Raw genomic sequence first — 20,549 nt, forward strand, 5'->3', positions numbered from 1 at the left:
CTGTGAGAAACGAGCTGCTGCGTATTTCCACACTGTTTAGTAGTAAAACTCTTTATTAAAAACAGCATGTTTACAGATTGTCAGTCTTGATTTACACAAACCTTTTTGATTTTCCAACATCAAACAACAGAAAAGAAGTACAAATGTCAAAAGTGATCAAAAAGTTAGAAAATGATTTTCATGGAAAGTTTAGACTGTTCAGCTGAAAGTTTAAAAACACCGACTGTAGAGAGTACACCTGAATGCATCACGGCAGATGTGGCTGTGATGTCACCCTGACAGACTGTCTACACATTTGGACAACAGCTGGACACCAGCTGGTCCTGGACATGAAGGGAGACACTGAACATCAGGACGAATAGTGGTACTTAACTCAGAACTGGTACTGGTACTGCATGACGAGTAGTGGACTTTACTCTGAACAAATACTGTTCCGACACTCAGAACATGAACATAAACAACGAGTTTATGTTCTCTGGCCATACATATGATGGAACATATAGTTTATAAAGGCTGATTCGAATGTTTTTAGGCTGGTAAATTAAAATCACACCAAACTGCAACACAAAGGGTTAAAATGGGCTGAAATGGAACTGAACATGAGCTCTTTATCATCTTGGCGAAGCCCTAAATGTTTGTACCACACAGTGATGTATGGAAAGCCCATAAGGTCATTACTCAGCTCTTTTTCCCTGCCAGTCCGTTTAAAACTTCTCTTACGGTAGTTTTATACTGTGGCCTGTTTGTTCACACGTGTGGCGGCAGGTGACGTGGTGGGACCACACCTGCAGAACGGCGTGTGTTCACTGGTGTGTCAGTGTGTGTGCAGTCTGTTGTGTTCTGCTTCGGTGCGAGGCTAGAATCAAAAGAAGTGCATGTTGGGACTGCAGTCACACGACAGCTGATGCAGCCAATCGGAAACCACAGGATGTTAGCTGACATCATTCAGATGACGACAAACCAGCAGACACGTAGTTTATCATCAGCCTGTACTGATCTGTCGGTCTGAGAGAGGTGGCTGCAGCATCCAGTCAGGGGGTCGGACCTTTGGAGGTGGGCAGGTCTTATGTTTGGTGTACATTTGGATCAGTTTGCTCTTCCAATCAGTGTTAAAAAGGAAAAATGCACAAAATCCATGAACGTCTGAGCTACACGCCATCACAGTCCATCCAGTGGCTTCATGTTGTTCACATCCACATACATCTTGTGGCTCCTCTAAAACGTCCATAACGTGTCTGTGGCGAGTGGTTTCAGCTCAATGCGGTGACATGAACTCCACGAACAGATGAATGCTCAGGTTCTTCTTCATGAAGTGTGTGTCTTCACTGAATGTGTGTCATGTGACAGCAGCTTGATGCTGAAGGAAACGAGGTCATACTGGTTTCTTTGACTTCAGACAAGAAACAATATAGACTGAGAGGGCAAAGCGATCACTTTGAATAATAATAAATATTGTTACAAACCTCCATAAAACACTGATTTCACACTGCATTTAGTCATGGTGGGTTCATGAGCATTTGTGTGAAGAGTGAAGCTCCATTCAGTCAATCAATAAACCAGTCAATCAACACTGTGCATCGTCCGCTGATTGTCGCTGAAGCTGAGTTTCATCCTGAAAGGTTGATCACGGACGTTCCGATCCTCTTATTGCTCTCGGACTGGATTCTGACCCTGCAGAGTCCGCATCAGGAAGTTCGTCTTCCTCAGGAGGAGGAGGATTCAGACGTTCAAAAGAATTAAAAATAAATTAATCACACATGTTCATCTTTACTGAACTTAAACATGTGGATTCATAAATTGATTCTGCAGCTTGACAGCATCAGGACCCTCAGCTTTTACAATGAATGACTGAAGTCTGGATTCATAAACAGAAACAAATGAATGTTGATTTCCTGTCTCCTTCATCCAAATATTAGCTGACTGGAAAGTTTGAATTCATGTCCTGTGCTCCTCTGAATTTGTCTTTTGTTCTTACCACTGACTCATATAAAGATGGCTGACATGTCTCCGCTTCCTCCGACTGTACTAAAGTGAAGCCAAAGTATCCCTGATATGAGTACTTCCATTTTGCTCTGGTGACACAATTTGGAGCCAGAGTCTGTGCAGTGGAGATCGGGGGGTGGAGCCACAGCATCAAGTTCCCGCCCACACACCCATCTGAGCCAATCAGGATGTCTTGGCCCATCAAACATAGCAAACAAACTAATTAAAACCAAGCTGATCAGAAAAATGTGCACAACACCAGTGTGACAGGAACTACCTAAAATGACAAACTATCTTTGGAAGTTTGGAGTTTGGTTCATGTCCAATCACTTAACATTGAGGGGAAGGAGCTTATGAGCTGCATTACAGCCAGCCACCAGGGGGAGCTCTCAGGACATCCATCTTCATAACTGTCAGTAATTTTCGCTTTACCTTATTTGACATTTTTAACATGATTGCTTAAAAAGCACTATAAACAAATGTTACTATTAATTGTACTGAAGCTTCTTGGTTACAACAACAAGAGTCAAACGAAGTTGACTGTTTTCACGTTCACGTCTTTGTGTTTTACAGATTTATCAACCTGCAGTTTAACTTCCTGTTTAACTTTAGTGTAGAGATGCTGAGTCCACTGTAGGAATACCTGAAGAGTCTGTGTGGACTCACCTGAGGGATCAAACAGATCACCTGATCTGATCAGTTTATCAAAAGTTCAACTTTCAGACAATAAAAAACTGCTGGTCTGTTGGACTGAGCTGGTTCTGTCAGCTGGTGATTACGTCTCCTCAAAGAGTGAGTGCAACAGTTTCATAATCATCATCATCATTATCATCACTTCTATCAAAAGTTCATATAAAAACTGGTTTAGTCCTGATTGTCTCATTACAGATGAAGACACAGTCATAGAAAAAAATCCAGCAAAAATTACTTCAAGTTTTAAATGTTTCAGCTGTGATTTTACTCAAACACCTTCTGAAGCAAAACAGTTCAGGAGTGGGATGTGGAGGAGTGCGATAATGATGTCCAGACATCAATAATCGATATCATCCCTGATCGAAACAAGTTCATCAGAACTGAGCAGTGTCTCACCCTCATCTGAGGTCAGACTGCAGTCTCCAAAAGGGCGGTGACATCAACATCCCCTGTGTGACTTCATGGTGGGCAGGAACAGGTTCTCCTGGTTCTCTGAGCAACCAGCAGGACAAACAGTCCACAGAGTTGTTGATCCCAGGAGGCCAGCCTGGGATTGGTGGGATCTGTCTGTCAGCATCCTCACATCCTCATTGGTCAGTGAGTCAGACCAGAGTCCCAGGAGATGGCTGATCCAGAGTGAGGTCTCTGAGAGGAACTTCCTGTTTCTGAGGAGGGAAGGAGTCATGGCAGAGAGAGCTATCCATAGTCCTGAGGAAGAGAGAGAGAGAGAGAGAGAGAGAGTCAGCTGGTCCATTACAAGAGCTCAGGTGGATCTGTAACTGCACAGGTGACCTGAATCCTACCTGCCGTGTAGTGGGTGTCCATGGAATGTGGCTGAATGTGGCAGCATCTGTTTGTGATGCGGCAGACCCTGATGATGACTTGTCTCCGTCTGATAGGTCAACTGCTGGATGACACCGTGAGTCCTCCGTCTGCCTTGCAGAGCTCCTCCCCCTTCAGCCTGACCTTTGACCCCCCCGTTTACCTTAGTATTGACCCCTGTGTTGGCCTTTCCATTGGCCTGGTTCTGGTGGGTGGAACCTATTGTGTTCCTCAGGTACCAGTCCCTCAGACCTGTCAACCACACACAAATGAGAGATTAAACCTTGGAAGCAAGTTTTGGATTTAATTTTCTGTCAGTTTCTTTTCTGAGAGTTTTTAAGTGTCCCCATCATTTGTCCACACCTGCTGCATACTTTCTAAAACTTTCTTTCTAAAAATTTTTAGGACAGGAGTAGTTCAAGGCAAATGGAAAAGTGCCATATGTGCCACGTCTCTCGTACTTCACAGGAAACTGCTTTTAATTCGCTTTTATTGGCTTCACCATATATGTATCTCAATGTGGCCTCAACAACCACCATCAAATATCTCAATTTTGGGGAAAAATCATTTAAAATCTCCTACCGGACTTCAACATCCACTTTCATGGAGATTATACAGTTTTGATACTGACTGGAGTTTATGATGGAATCCCACAGCAGCAAATTTCCTTCTCCATCTCCTCCACTTCTGAAAACAACTTTAATCAGTGACTGATTTTTTGAAATGGTGTTGAGAAATTGTTTTCATCATCAACATCCACCATCTGCTATTAAAGTGTCCAGATTCAACCTTCTGGGAAGGAATTTGAGATGCATGTTCAAAATTTGATTCAAAAACAAAACATCTTTCTGTGAAGAAGTAAAGACAGGATATGTGTAGCCTACATTTCAAAATAAAGGCACTGTGGAGAGTTCTACAGGTTTCGTATTCATACACCACCAAACTAATTTATGGCTTTTACTGGTTTGATTTCCAGCCTCCAGTCTGTCTGAACTATGACGCACAGGTGGCCTCATGTCCTGCCTGAAGTTGAACCTTCATGCTGCAGACAGACGGCCTGATTCTGCTGCAGTGACCCAGTTTCATCCTCACATCATTAAAGATTCATGAGATTTTATGATCACAGATGTAAAAACATCATCAGATCAGAGCACAGACTTTCTGAACTTTACAGTGAGTATCAGGGGATGTGAGGGCTGCTGCAGTTGGGTCTAGGCCTTGGCCTATGGGGTCTGGGCTAGTACATAAATACCACTAATATGTACAAAGCTGTGGTATAGGGTAGGGTAGATTAAGGATGATTGGGTTGACATTATTATACTTCTATATAAGTTGAAGTCTAATAATGCATGTGCAGACACTCAACCATCCATAAAGACACCAAGTGACCAAAATCAAACACACTGATGTGGCTAAGAGGTGCTGCAGGGTCCGAAAGAACCATCCAGCAGTGACTTCTACCTCTAGTGAGGTGTTTGCTCAAACATTATTGATGATGTTTCCTGTCTCAGCTGTGACTGCAGAAACTAATTCTCAGATCCAAACCACTTGCTTGGTTTATCCACCGAGAACAAGCTAACTGCTGAAGTCATGTGAGCAGACAGCTGAATATAACAACAAACTGAAAGATGGTCACTACCCAGTCTCAAGAAGACACCATAGTGTCTGCATGTCTCATACATGAACTACAGTGCATCTGCTCGTCATGGAGAGGTGAGAAGGGTTATCCAGGCTTTGATCCTGTCCTTCACCCCACACTAAACCAGTGACATCCAACTACTGAGTCATCAGAAACTTTCTGAAGGTGGCAGGAACAATAGCTGAAGCTGGGGTCTGAGTTGTAACTACTGAACACAAATGGCACCACTGCAGTAATGCAGTTCTCTGAGGTGAACAGGTGTTAATAATCACAACCTCAGAGGCACAGCCATCCACTCTGCAGCCAACCACTGAGGAAGTCCACGATGCAGGATGCAGATGAATCACCAGAAGCTTTTCCCTTAGCAGGTTGGCCTGGATGGTGCTGAAAGCACTCAAGAAGAAGAAGATCAAAACTTCCTCTGCAGGTGTGAGATGACCTTGTGGGTCTTGAGGATGATAGCATGAAAGCATCCTCCATTTCATTGTTTGGCTAATATGTAAATTGCAGTAGGTCCAAAGAGGGAGTAAGCAGGGTCCTCAAATGGTGCCATACCAGTCTACTGAAGGTCTGCATGACATGTGACATAATAGCCACAGTTCTGTAGTCACTCAGACCTGGGACGTCCTTTCTTTGGTACTGTGGTCATCCATAGATTCCACACAGAGGTGCTTGGGGACTGCAGCAAACTGCTCACAGGTAATGTAGGTTTTCTGGTTATTTCAAGCACTCTGATGTAACAGAAAGTGTTTGGTGCTTACCTTCCAGGGCGAGGGCCTTGTGGAGGCTCCTGGTGGCCTCCTCTAGCTGTGCGTCCTGGATGGGGGGCAGTTGTGGTGGTCGAGGGGGCAGTAGGTGAGGGTGGGGGTCTGGCTGGATGGCAGACAGAGGAGGATTGTGGGTATCAGTCTGGCTCTGCTGCACAGGGAGGAAGGGGCCACAGGATTTTGTGCGGGTCACTTTGATTCGCCTCTGTTCACCCGGGTGACCGCGGCAGGTGCGTGGGGCTCCCGAGGGCTGCTGGGAGGTGTAGCCATTGTAGAGCAACTGGTGATGTGATGTGATTGGCTGCCTGTTGTTGGTCTGGGACTGTTGTCGCTGCAGCTGCACCTGTTGCTTTTTTCCCCACATGTAATCCAGCAGTACCTCACTGTACCCACCTCCTCTTCCTTGCCCCATCCCTCCATCCTCAGCGGGTCCATCAATCATTTTTTTCCTTGTCAGGCCGTCAGACCCTTTCAAGGTCTCGGAGCTCCTGACCACTCCAGCCACATTTGTTCCTTTGGACCCTGGCTGACCATTTACCCACAGTCCCCCCTGATCACCCAGAGGGTTAATGTAGTCCAAGACACCATCCGAGCTGTTACTATGACGAGCTGCATTAACCCTAACCTCCCCTGCTGCTCCAGGATCAGAAGGTCCAGAGGAGGAGGACGAGTCTTGAGAGCGAGGGGGGGCGGGAGGAGGATGCAAGGGGAGATGAGGGGGATGGGCGGGATGAATTGGGAGGGGTCTGTGGGTCTGAAGAGTCTCTGGATGCTCGGTCCTGAAAGAGGAGAGGGACAGAATGATTTCATGTTATGTTAACCTTTCAGGGTTAGCTAACTGTAAGTTCACAACCTATGCCTGTTGCACCACCTGTTTGGGTGGGTACAGTCTGCAACCTCATGAACCTTCACAGCACAGCACAGTATTTTAGACCCCATTTACATCCAGCATCAAGTAAGAAATTTAAGATTGGATGAGATGGGACTCTGTTCCCCATCCCATCCTATCTGGACCGAGGACACATAATCAGTAAATTATTGAGAATTGTTACATTTTTAAATTAAGTGTTTCTACTTTACTTAACTGCACTAGCAGTCCTTTAAACAGAACAATCCCACTTATATATACTCTCATGTGATTCCATCCAACCAATGAAATCTGTACTTTCCAGGACTCAAGTCAGTGAGCAAGAAAGATGTGCACACAGGAAGAGAAATAATAGAATCAGAGAAAAGTAACTTCATATGGAGTCCCCTACAAGGAGCAGAGCTGACAGTGAAAACATCTGGACTGAACAGACTCGTGATCATGACCATCCTCCCAATTAAAACCAGTACGTCTCATACTTCACATTGTGCTGAATATTAAAAGCAGCAATCTGAAGCTCCACATGGAGCTTTCCAGGTGAAGGAAGATGAACCGGTACAGAGAGCTGGGTCATGTGACCAAACACATTACACTGGTCTTGCTAATTAGGCTAAAGTTAGTCACACTGTAAGTAGCTATTGAGAGCCAGTAGATAAGTCTACTAGCAGTAGCTCTGCTAGCCTGGCTGGCCACATAACCCCGATCACCTGATGCTAAGCTGCTTGAGACAACAGAAAGATGTGGAGTCTACTGCTTTTACACCTGCTTTACAATCAAGTGTCCACGTTAGGTCACATGTCACATGGAGATGACATTTGGAGATGGAGTCATAATGTCCCCATAAGGGGGACAGGAAAGGTGTATGTGTTTACCTGTTGTGCACCGAGTTCCTCCTGTTTTTGTTCTGGTAGGAAACTTCAACTGGAGAACCAGCAGAGACCAGTGGGGGACGACACTGAGACACACCATCATCTGACAGACAGACAGACAAGCAGGCAGACAGACAGTTTGGCTTATATTTTCATGTTTACATATTTTGAACAAAAGATGATTCATTTATGTTTTTTGTGTTGATTTATGCTTTAACGTTTGGTAAGCAGCAGCTCAGGAGAACCACAGCACAACATGGACACAAACTTCAAATACACAAGCAGTGTTGTCATCTCTGAATGAATGAATAATAACACTAATGTTCTTATGTGCCACTCAGTCCGAGTTAGAGCTAACTCGTCTCAGAGACTCAAACTTTAATCCAGTTCTGGTCTTGAAATTTTGTCCTTTGTCTTTTTAGTGATGTCACTGTGATTTCACATCCCACATGTTAACTCTGCGAGTGCAACACTTTTACACCTGACAGAAATGATGAATGAAACTGTCAAAATAAGAGCAGAGTTGGAATAAAGTTTTAACTGTTTCTCACAGCCAGCAGATGGCGCTCCAGCAGATTAGATTAGATTCAATAAAGTTGAATCTAATCTAATCTAATCTGCAGCACCACCTTTAAGTGTGTGTGAGAGAGTGTGTTACCATTATCATGTCCTGTTGAGTCTGATGTCGAGCTGCTCTCTGACCTCACCGAGTCATCTGGAAACACACACACACAGATTCAGAATAAAAGCAGGAAGAAGGAAGTTTCCTGAAACTTCTCATCTACTGTCAGCTCTGTGTGTGTGTGTGTTACCTGTTTGTGTGTGTGTTACCTGTGTGGCAGCCTCTGTGGACAGTCCTCTTGCCTTGGTGTGTGTGTGTCTGACTGTGTGTGTTATGTTCAGAGTCGCTGTGTTTCCGCAAAGCTGCACTGAATAAGGTTTTCTTGGGCTTCGAGCGTTGAATGTCTTCGTCCTGAAGACGACATGAAGACAGGAAGTGGATTTTAAACATCCAGCAGATCTGATCTGACTCAAACATTTTGACCACAGTTGGTTACAACTCTAACTGAGTGGGTTTGAGTTCTGGTCCTGTCTGGTTCAGGTTTGGTTTTTCTGGTAAAGTCATATGACATCTTTCTGTAGGTCTGAACCAATCATCTGGACCGTTTCCTCTGACAAGAAATCGTTAGCGGTGACGTTTTCACAGCTTTTTAAAGTCCTTGTCTTAGACTGCCATGAAATTTTCTTCAGTGTCACATTTTAATTCACCTGTGCTTGACACTTCCTGCTTCCTGAGCGAGACGTCCCGCCCCTCCGTCGAACACAGGGGAGTTTCTCTCCCACTTCCAAGGGGAAGTCACTGGGCACCGCACCTGTTAGCTCCTGACCAATGAAAACACAGCAAAACTCACCCTTTATCACATCATATTAAATTCAAAGGGCAGCTGCTTTTGTTCAGAAAAACTCAACAGGAACAAGAGTCCAGGAGAAAGATCAGCTATGACTGGATGATCCCTGTTGGGGGGAGGGGTGTGGTCATGACATCACTCACCGCCTCCTGCAGACAGACGCGCCTCAGCTCAGCCAATCGTGTACTCAGCAGTGCCTGCAGGCTCCGCCTCCTCTCCTGCAGCTCTGTCATTCGCTCCATCTGCTTCCTGTCCGGACAGGTGAAAGGGTCTGCATGGTGACACGCGCACACACACACACACACACACACACACACACACACACGCCGGTTGACATGCTGTGACATGTTTAACATCACTGTACGGTTGGTGTTTGTTCTCACCAGGTGCTGAGATGAGTTGACCTTTGACCTCCATGGCTTGTGTTTCCCATGTGACTCCGCCTCCTCCCTCCTCACTGCTCGACTCCTGTTCGCCGCCCCACCCACACTCCCTCACCTGCAGGACTCACTCGGGTCAGTTTGACACATGTTGAGCAGATGCTCCAGAAGTTTACAGATTTATTAAATTAAACCTGCAGCAACATCACATTCACTAAACAAACATTTCCTTGTAATGGATCCAAACCAGTTCAATAATGAGAAGATCTCGTTATGAAGAGATTCCCATTATAACAAAGAAAAATTTACAATGACTAACAAGAGAAGGTGAGCGTCCGGTTCAGGTCGAGGTTCTGCCAGCTTCATCAGACCCTGACATGAGAGTCTGCACCTCCCTGTGTGAGCCCATGACGCAACTGGAACAAGACTGAACCTGGTTACCTGCTGCCCCAAGTGACTGTATGTATCTTGGATTGGACGGGAGGTTTGGTGTGGCATTGGCTGTGATGCTGAGGTCTTCCACCCGTTTTCCTCTGTGCTGCTGTTTTCTCATTTTTACACACAAATGATTACCAGCCAATCAATCAATCAATCTCACCTTGTAACTGGGTTCATAAGAGCTCCAGTAGTTCACCCCTGTGGCCATCCAACAGCTTGAACACCAACCACAGGACGGAGTCACTGGACAACAGGCCGACTGGTTGGTGAACTGGCCGTCCAGATGCAGTTCTCTGGTCAGCCTGCAGAGGGACTTAACGAGTCTTCAGAACCTCCAACCTGAGAAGAAGAAGATTGACAGTATATATATATATATTTTTACATACACACACTGAATTTGTCTTCTGCATTTGACCCATGTGAAACACACACAGGAGCAGTGGGCAGCATCAAACGCCCGGGGAGCATATTGGGGGGTTAAGTGCCCACACCCAAATTTTTCCTGCCCGTCCGGTGGGGGAATCGAACCGGTGACCCTCCGACCTCTAGGCCATGGCTGCCTCCAAGAAGAGAACAGAAAAAGAAGAAGACAACGTGGACAGAGTGGGGATGAATGAAAAGTCAGATCTGAACAACATCAGTGCTAAAAATAATGATCATGTGACCGAGTGATCAGTCACACAACAAAGAACCGGATCAATCACCTAATTGCTTCAGTCATTGATCAGTGAAAACCTTCACTATGTTCACTTTTTAATAGGTCACTTACAGAGCCAATGACTAAATAGAAACAACTTTAACTAGATTTTGATTGATTTTGATTGGCTAAATGGTGGCGGGAGAGCACACAGAGTCTGGATTGGACTGGACTGGACTGGACCTGTTTCAACTTCACACAACGGCAAAAAGGTTCAGGCTGGTTTTAAAGAAAGCGTGAAAGAAAATTACAAACAAAATGAAACAAAACTGAGGTTGCTCTGTCAACAAACAAACAGTCTGCAGACCTTGATCTGGACCAGATCTGGACCAGCTCGACTCCAACAGCTTCTACCACCAGCCTTAAAACAGGAAGCTCCTCCTCCAGTTGTGGTAAAATCATGTAAGACAATCAGATAACATCATCCCATCCTTACTGTGCCTGGACAAACACTAACAAACGCAAAGTAAAAGTTTTTCAGGACACTTAAAAACACTTTTCCCAGGAATGACTGGAAACCCAGACTCAAATCCAAAACATGTCCAACTCTCAGGCCTGTCCCACTTCCTGGATGTGGCTTACTGGTTCCTGCTGACAGTGTCAGTAAACAGTTTCATGTTTAAATCAGCTACTCGCCGAAGTTTTTATCAAACACGCAGGATGAAACTGGCCACATGTTGGGGACTATTTTCAGCAGCAGATGAATCCACATTTGTTGCTTGTGAGTGTTTTGGCAGCAGGACGGTGCGTGAATTGACTTCGATGTGTGTGAGTGTTTGTAACCTGCAGAGCCGCAGACAGTCACAGGGTGAGACAGGCTCACACCCAGCAGGTCTATCAGCCTGCAGACTGAACAGCTCAGAGGGAGGGAGTGTCCATATGGAGGTGCTTGTTCTGCTCAGGTGAAAGTCCAGGTGAACTGTGATCTAATCTTCCAGTTAAAGCACTTCCTGCTGACTGGAGGTGAACTTGTATAATGTAGAGTTTTGGCAAAACAAAAACATTCATTACATTTGTTATGTTAAAGAAAACAAAGAGAAGAATAAAATAGAAAAGGTGACATCCCAACCCCTGACCTTTGACCCCAGTCCTCTATGAACTCTGAGGCCTTTCACAAAAGCTTGAGGAGAACAAGATGTCCTCTGACTGCAGGACAACAGACTGAACATTCCTGAGAACAGGAAGTGGAACACATCAGGAAACAGGAAGAAGGAAATGAGCGATGAAAGAAAGGAAATGAGTGCATGAGAGGCGGAGAACAGCCTGGATTCACACACTGATGTTGGTGGGAAAACAAACACAAGAAGCCACAGGATTTCATCTGACAGCCACAGATCGCAGATCAGTTTAATACACGCAAAGACCGTGTTCACCTGCACTGTAACAGGCAGACAGACAGGCAGCCAGCCAGCCAGGCAGGCAGGCAGGCAGACAGACAAGCAGGCAGGCAGACAGACAGACGGACAGGCAGGCAGAAAGACAGACAGACAGGCAGGCAGACGGGCAGGCAGATGGGCAGACGGACAGACAAGTAGATAGACAGGCAGGCAGAAAGACAGACAGACAGACAGGCAGGCAGACGGGCAGCCGGGCAGCCAGGCAGACAGACAGGTAGCTGGGCAGACAGGCACACAGACAGACAAGCAGGCAGGCAGGCAGACAGACAAGCAGGCAGGCAGGCAGACAGACAGGCAGGCAGGCAGACGGGCAGACAGGCACACAGACAGTCAGGTCGTGAAGAAAGAGATAAATCTGAGCTCTGAAGGTTCAAAACAACAAACCACAAACTGCTTGTTACACACACACTGTAACACACACTGACAGGCGAAGGTGAGGTCAGACAGGTGATGACGTTTTTTAAAGATCACATGATCCCTATGTAACAAACTGTTCTGCTGATGAGCTGACTGATCTAATGTTTCTACTGCTGCAGTGTCACATTAAAAGCCTCCAACTGACAAAACATGAGCTGACTTTTCTTGTGAAGCTGTCACAGGAAATGCAGTGTGGTGGCTGTCGCTGGTTGTTGTGGATCGGGTCGCAGAACCAATCAGAGTGCATTTCGGTTACATTTCCGACCATTACACGAGATTGAGGCGGCTGCAGTTCATCAGCGAGACGAGATACGACTTCCTGTCACACACACAACAGATGACCTGTCCAATGGTCTCTTCCTCATCGCCCCCCACCCCACACACACACATACAAACCTCCCCTCCTCCTCCTCCTCCTCCCCCCTTCCCTCGTCTCGTCCCTGACATTCCTGTGTCCTGCTGACTTGTGTTCAGACTTGCAGTTTCTGTCCTCTTCAGGCTTTCAGCAGTTTGCAGCATCACTTCAGTCCTGTGTGAACTGATCTGAGATCAGTTTCGGGCCTGCAGGGTCTCGGTTTGACCTTTCATGAGGTTCAGGACTCACTACATTTTGTTAGGATCCGTCCTCATTCGTTACTCTCTTCTGTTTTCTCACTCTTCTTCTCATGCTGATCTTTGTTTTTACAGGATGGAGCTCAGAGTCAGACCGAGTTTAGAGTGAGGATGAGGAGGATGATGGCCGATCTCTGTGCACGAGATCATTCGATCTGTTTGTACTCTGATCTGCTCTCTCACACAGATAAAGAAGGTGTTGGACCTCGTTGGCTGAACGTTGGTGTACTGGGGGAGGGGGGTTACTCCCCCCCACCCCCTTCATTAACACATTTAAAGTCACTGTTTAATGTTATTCATGAAGTTGTCAAACACCGCGGAGGTGCATCCACCAATCAGAGACCTGATACGGCCCGATGTGGCCCAGCTAGAGCAGAAACAAAGATGGAGCTTCAGTCCCCACAGAAGAGATCAAAAATCAAAGGACTTGAGACTCAGAAGGATTTAGAAGAACCTGCTTCTTAACCACTGTTGTTACGCTGACTTCACGGGTGTTAGATCAGTGCAGGACACCAGGACAGACCACATCAGACCACGTCTCACAGCTTTCAGTTGTGGTCCTCAGGTCAGAAACAAACTTTCACACCTCACACTTCGAATGTTTCCCGTCGCCTCGGCTTGTTCACCAGCTGAGCACATCAGCTCAGCAGTAATTTACACAACAAGCCCTGAGCTGAGCTGCTGAAGGAGACATTCAGGGGTCAGGTCTGCTGAAGGATATTGCAGCGCTGACACGTTTATCCTCCAGTTTCACAGCTTTGCTGCAACCTTCAAAGACAATATCTGAGACAAAACTGAAATCCTACTGCACCCGAACACACCAGTTCATGTGATCAGGATTGTGTGGAGTTCCAATCTGAGAGCGCAACAGCAGGATTTAATGATCCACAAACAACAAGCAAACCTACCGAAGACCGCATGAAAGTCAAAAGGCGCAAGACACTCCGACTGTCTGCATTACAATTTGACTTTAGCTCAGATTTCAAACATGAAGTGACTCAGAATCTGAAATACCTTCACAGGCTGAACCAGCGTCTCGGGTCTCCTCAGAAACATGACCGGACTTCAGGACCAGTTGGATCCAGAATCAAAATTTGTCCGGACAGAAGGCAGTGGAAACATGTCCATCAGTTCAGCCTGATCTGCTCTGAGCTCCAAACGTCCACACCGACTGCTCCAACAATACACCCCGCTTCCTGTGTAGCCCTTCAGATTAAAGCTGCAGGAAGGTACAAGCCCCCTGACCTCACAGGAAATTCACTCTGATTTCTATCAAAATAAAAGTGAAAAATAACATTTGGAGGATATGATGTTTGCTGACAGATTAACAACACAAACAAACTTTGAAACACACATCGAACACAGCTGGACAGCAGAGATTTGACTTTTTATTTGCTTTGTAAAATTTTTACACTTCAGCTTGATCATCTGATAAAATATTCACACACACATTACACATTTGTACACAAACATGTTGGAAAATATGTGTTACATTAACACATTTCTGTGGCAAATTAAAATGACTATTTATTACAAATAAACAAATTTCTATTTATTTATTCATAATAAGTTTATCTCCATGTGTGAATACATTTACTGTCCAAATCTCTAAATCTGTTACCTCTTGCTCAGATCTGAGGAAACGTGCGAAGCTCTCCAGTCATTTTGTTTTCATGTCAAACACATGCCAGCTGAGCGTCAGATTATAACGAGACGCCATCAGGTAACACGAAGCCACAAGAGCAACTCTTCACATTATACTCTGCCCTGTTTCTGTTCCTCTTATTTTGAAGACCAAACCCCAAACCCCACCCTCCAGCCTCCCCTAACATTAACAGAACAAAAGACCCGTACTGCCCTCCTCCACCCAACGCTCACATGTTCACATTCAGACGCCTCCTCCGCTTATCTGTTGTCACATTCAGCAGCTCAGACCTCCAAGCTCAGAAGCAGGGAACTCTGGGAAAAATGATTCAGTTCAGACTGAATATTCAGTCAACGTCTTAAATCTGCACTGAATAAAGAAGTACTAGATCAGCTTCATGTAGTTAAAGTATCAACAGTAAAAATACACAAGTATTACCAGCCGCTGACCGACTGATCCTGGAGCTGCAGTTTACTGTGAACATAAACGTCGGCGCAGGATCAAGACTCTGATGCTGATCTGTTTCCCATGATGCTCTCTGCTCTGTTGTGTCTGCTGCTACTGAGGACTGAGACAGATAGGGAGGACTTCAAACAGCTGATGGTTTGCTTTGATATGAAACGGCTGCAGCAGTGTGTGTGTGTGTGTGAGTTTCTTCTTCTTGTGTAGTTTAGATGTGTTTCCTGTAACGAATGCTGATTCTCTGATTTCAGTGTTTCTAAACGTCTGAGCTTGTGAACACATGCTGCATTCGTTTTATACTTGTAATTCGTTTTCCAAGATGTTTTCTGACTTTCGAAGCCAGAAGTGACAAATCAAACACCAATCAACTAAGACGACCTCAGAGGACACCGAGTTCACAAACCAAGATGGCTGCCCAGAGCGTCAACTGTAAATAAAAGCTCTGGTTGATGCGAGATCCTGACTGACTCTGATGCTGATGTCCTGTTCATCACATCCACTTATCATCTGATGATTGATCAGAAATCACCTGCGACTGTGAGCCACACATCACCAACACGCACACACAGACCAACAAATATGAACCGTTTGAAGAAGTCAGGACTGGAAATGAACCAGACAGAAGTGGATTTACATCCTGATCCTCTAGTCTCACTGCTGCCCCTCTGGCCTGAAGGAGGCACCACCAAATGCCACCTTTTACCCGAACACAAACCTTGAAGGCGAAAGTCGATAACCACCAGCATCAGCATCATCGTCCTCCTCCTCGTCATCCCTGACTGGAGGTCCAGACTCACGCAGGCAAAGTCTACATACGTCTGACCTCTGTGTTGTGTCCCCCTCCACCTCACATATGCATACTGAAACACCAGAGCACCCAGCCAGAGAGACCAATCAAGTGAGCTCAGTGTGTCACCACGGAAACTTCACCAAAGACCTTCACAATGAAAGAGTAAAAGATGATCCTTAGAAGAATCAGCTGATTGCTGATCTCATCCCATCATCATCATTATCATCATCATCATCATCACCATCATCACCTTCAGACTGAAGACCACATGTTGTCTGATCTCAGGTCTGTTTTTCTCTCATGCACTTCTTCTTTGGCTGTTCCTGTTCTCTGATTGGCTCTCCAGAAACTTTACATAGTATGTCAATAAATCAAACTGAAAAAATAAAAGAGAAAGCGTGGGATTAGAGAACCACGAAGGAATGAAAACAGATTTAATCAGGGCTGAGCAGGTCACAGCTGAATATTAAATCTGATTTTCATCTTTTAACTTTGAGTCCTCATCACGTCGTCCCCGTCCCCGAAGCCTGGACATCCAAACACGTCCTCATACGTCCACGAGTCAGACAGACAGACAGGAGTACCTGTGTAGTTGTTTCTGTCGGTTTGAAGTACAGCAGTAACTGAAGTGTATGAAACCGTGGATCAGCGGTTAGGGTGTCGGACCCGTAACCGGTGGATCGCTGGTTCGATTCCCCGTCCCGGTGTCCATGGCTGAGGTACCCTTGAGCAAGGTACCTAACCCCCACTGCTCCCCGGGCGCTGCACGCGGTCGCCCACTGCCCCGGGTTTGCTGTGTGTGTGTGCACGTCACTTGGGTGGGTTAAATGCAGAACACAAAGTGAGTTCCCTCCAAAGACAAAATATGTCACTTTCATCTTTCATCAAAAAAAACAAATGTGAAGGTGATGACTACACACTTCCTGTTTCACACACAGAGACTCAAAGTCCTGCAAACTCAGAAACAAAATTAAAACAAGTCAGTTGAAAGAAAATAAAAAGAATAAAACCAAATAGATAACAAGAAGTAAAATGATGATAAAAATAAAGTGATTATAAGGCTTTTAAAAAAGGTTCTCGGTCTGCAGTGGCCGGACCAGCAGACAGCAGCTTTCAGTGCTGAGCTGACATCAACTGGATATTCAGGGCAGGATTCATGCGCAGAATTACGTACTGAAGTACTAAATGCTTTACATACTAAGTAGTAAAAGTTTAACAGGGCACCAGCGTTGAGGTTTTAGACCTGATGTGGGCTGTGCGGCAGCCTGTAATCCACCGCGTGTGTGTGTGTTTTCAGTCCTTTGTAAACGGCCTCCCATCAAAGTGAAGCATGAGGATCACAGAGCCCAAACTGGTCCTCACAGAGTCAGCACAAAGAACTGATGAAGATGCTGCCGATGTGCCTCTGAGCCACACACACACACATCCACAGCTACACCTGTGTGTGTGAGGATCTGTGTGTGGATGAATGTAGGTCAGGCAGCAGATTCTCCGCATGGCAACAATGTACAAAATCCCAACTCTCATTTCATGCATATGATTGGCTGAGAGGCCCAACCAGGCAGCCAATAACCTTTCAACCCCTGGATGCTCAGCGTGTGTGTGAGACTGAAGCTTGGCGTGGTTTTCAGGTGACATCACAGTGACATCGCAGCTCAGCGGGCGGAGTCACAGACAGGAAGTCTCACAGGTGACAGACTACAAGTCCCAGAGAGCATCACTGTCAGAACCATCCAATCAGAGAGCTGCAGACTCTGTTGCTGTGCGGCTGATGAAAGTTTGTCTGATGATGTCACTGTGATGTCTTTTAGCTTCAGCTTTTATTATTTGTGCAGCCGCTCTAAACTTTACGTTACACTCTGAACTGATCTGAGTTCAGCTCACGTGCTGATAATCTCTGAACATTCGCTGCCCTCACATCAAGACCAGCAGTCACTGACAACCTAACTGCACCTGAATGTCACACTACACAGTGAGAGCTCACTGACTTACAGCACCTGAACGCCTCTTCAGCCTTTTAAAGGACGGATTCTCACTTTTTAAAAGAGCAGTCAGACGTGTGGAGCCGAGAACATCTGAGAGTAAAGAGAAGAGAGAAACGATCCAACAACAGACTGAAGGAGAGATGAGTGAAGTCCTCTGACTGTGAGGGGACTGGAACTGATCTGGAGTCTGTGGAGCGGCAGACTGTGACACGCTGTAACCACAGGACACCGTGTCCGCTGACCACACACACACACACACGCAACACAGTGTTAGCGTAGCATAGCATCAAACACCACCTGTCACCCGAGTGAAGGTTCCCACCTGTACCTGACCCACCTGTCAGTGAGCCAGAGCTCCAAGACGACCCGTGCTGGACACTGTGGGGTCTGGCACACACATTGAGCTACTATGGGGGCGACAGCGTAAAACCGGTTCAGGGTGAGCCACGATTCTACCGCTGTACTCGGGTTCAGCATCACTAACAACAAGCAGCTGGCTGTACGTCGCCCTCACAAACACTTTGAGGGCTCATAATGTACTCGACTTTCAGAAAGAGATGCTGGACACTTAATGCTGACCGACTGATGTGCTCACGTAAACAGCCTGAATCACAGCTCATCGTATTTCACAAAAACCGAACTTTGACCGCTCTTCTTCAGGAGGAAAGACATAAGGCCTAAACGCAGCCATGTGACCAGCTGTTTGCTCTCGATTGGCTGACAGACTGAAACACAAACAGCTGAACTGGAAAATCCTTATCACCATAGAAACAGCAGTTGAACAGATCAGTTTTCATGGAAACAATCTTGGTTGTAAACAAGGAATCAGTCAGAAAATTGAAAACACTGAAAACTGATTGTACTGATGATCGCATGAACATCGTGTTAAACTGCTGGTCAGAACGGAGACACTGACCGACTTCCTGTTTCACCGGTAAACAGGTGAGGAAGGCACACCTGTGACTGTTCCTTTAACTGTCAACATGGGTCCACGAAACTGATCTGTTGATCAGTCAGAGTGATCAGTATTCTGCAGCTTTAATAAAGTAACACACACACACACACACACACACACACGCACACGCAGCAGGCACGTGGCACTGGGTGGGGACAGCCACAGTGAAAACAGCGCTCAGAAACAGAAATGACATCGTTTCGTCGTCATCAAACATTCAGATTCCATCATGTCAGAAATGATGTTTCGGGTCCAGTTCGACGGGAATGAAATCAACCAAACTGCGGCGGGTCGTGGTCCGCGTCCTGCGGCGGTACGCGGCGCGTTTCTGCACCAGCTGAAATAAATGAGATGTGATTCTGATAAATGACTCCTCTGTTTACTGACTGTGAGCCGAACTGAAGAGGAGCTCGTCACAGTTCAAGAAAAAGACTCATCTTTGTTGTTCCCGCTGCGTGCTGCTGCACGCGGGCGAAGCGACCAGAAAATAACAAACTTTTAAATGGAGTCTGATGTGAGGAGCCTCTGCGCCTACCTGGATCCCCTGCGGTTCCTGATCACCTGCATCGCGGATCGCTCATCTGATTAGAGGAAGGATCCCTGCTCTTCCTCCTCCTCGACACAGCAGCGCTCAGACAGAATGAAGCTCCATCAGCACCGCGAGGCGCGCTCACAATGCCGCGGGCACGCGCCTGTTCATGCGCGCGCACGGAGTCATAACATGGAGACAGATTGACGACTGACTGATCAAACAAATCGATTGCTCGTCATGCGTCCCTTTGATCCCTCCATTATCTGACATTTGGCTCAAGTCGGATGACAAAAACCCTGGCTGAACGCGGAGGTCCGGTCTCTGCTGAAGGCCAGGGATGCTGCGTTTAGGTCAGGTGACAGACTGACACTCAGGGCGGCGAGAAGAGAGCTGACTGCAGGAGTGAAGAGGGCCAAGACCGCATACGGCCAGAGGATCCAGGGACACTTTGCTTCCAACGATCCACGGAGCATGTGGAGGGGCATTAAGTGCATCACAGACTATAAGACCAAAGATGCACAATGCCTCACGGACCCCTCCCTGCCTGAAGCCCTCAACAACTTCTACGCCCGCTTTGAGGGCCCGGACACTCAAACTAAACTCCCCCTCCCACCAGGTGAAGAGCCCCTCAGCGTCACCCCAGCAGAGGTGAGGAGGACCCTCCAGAGGATAAACTCACACAAAGCTGCAGGTCCCACTGCATGGACGTCACTGTGGACCCACACCGACTACAGGCAGGAGGTGGAACACCTGGAGGGTTGGTGCAGAGAGAACAACCTCTGCATCAACGTGAAGAAGACCAAGAAGATGATCGTGGACTTCAGAAGGGGCAGACATCTCCCCCTTCCTCCACTGTACATCGGAGAGGCAGCGGTGGAAGTGGTCTCCAGTTTCAGGTACCTGGGCGTCCACATAACGGACGACCTCACCTGGAGCAACAACACTTCCTGCCTCATCAGGAAGGCACACCAGCGCCTCTACTTCCTCAGGCGGCTGAGGCGTGTCGGACTGGGGAGTTTGGTCCTGACATCCTTCTACAGATGTGTGGTGGAGAGTGCTGTCCTGTGCTCCTGTATCACTGTGTGGCACGGCAGCTGCTCTGCAGCAGAGAAGAAGGCTCTGCAGAGGGTGGTGAAAGCTGCACAGAAGACTGTGGGACACAGCCTGTCCACCACCACAGACATTTACA

The 20,549-nt window shown here is 46.6% G+C and overlaps 1 protein-coding gene across 3 annotated transcripts; it reads right to left on the minus strand.

Moving 5' to 3' along the window:
- Positions 1-40: 40 nt before the first annotated feature.
- ccdc120a (coiled-coil domain containing 120a) lies at positions 41-19,516 on the minus strand. 3 transcript variants are annotated; one of them, XM_046397485.1, is made up of 11 exons: positions 19,364-19,516; positions 10,029-10,207; positions 9,434-9,548; positions 9,194-9,321; positions 8,911-9,024; positions 8,473-8,614; positions 8,300-8,356; positions 7,645-7,744; positions 5,899-6,683; positions 3,480-3,750; positions 41-3,384 (listed from the first exon to the last, which is right to left on the minus strand). In XM_046397485.1, the coding sequence occupies exons 2-11, from the start codon at positions 10,074-10,076 to the stop codon at positions 3,279-3,281; spliced, it is 1,866 nt and encodes a 621-aa protein (XP_046253441.1). In that variant the 5' UTR covers positions 10,077-10,207; positions 19,364-19,516; the 3' UTR covers positions 41-3,278. The 3 variants fall into 3 exon arrangements, with proteins under 3 accessions (XP_046253441.1, XP_046253443.1, XP_046253442.1); XM_046397487.1 differs by lacking the exon at positions 19,364-19,516 and adding an exon at positions 16,139-16,218; XM_046397486.1 differs by lacking the exon at positions 19,364-19,516 and adding an exon at positions 14,006-14,318.
- Positions 19,517-20,549: the final 1,033 nt, after the last annotated feature.

Source organism: Scatophagus argus, chromosome 8 (assembly GCF_020382885.2).
Source record: "Scatophagus argus isolate fScaArg1 chromosome 8, fScaArg1.pri, whole genome shotgun sequence".
Lineage (NCBI taxonomy): Eukaryota > Metazoa > Chordata > Actinopteri > Scatophagidae > Scatophagus > Scatophagus argus.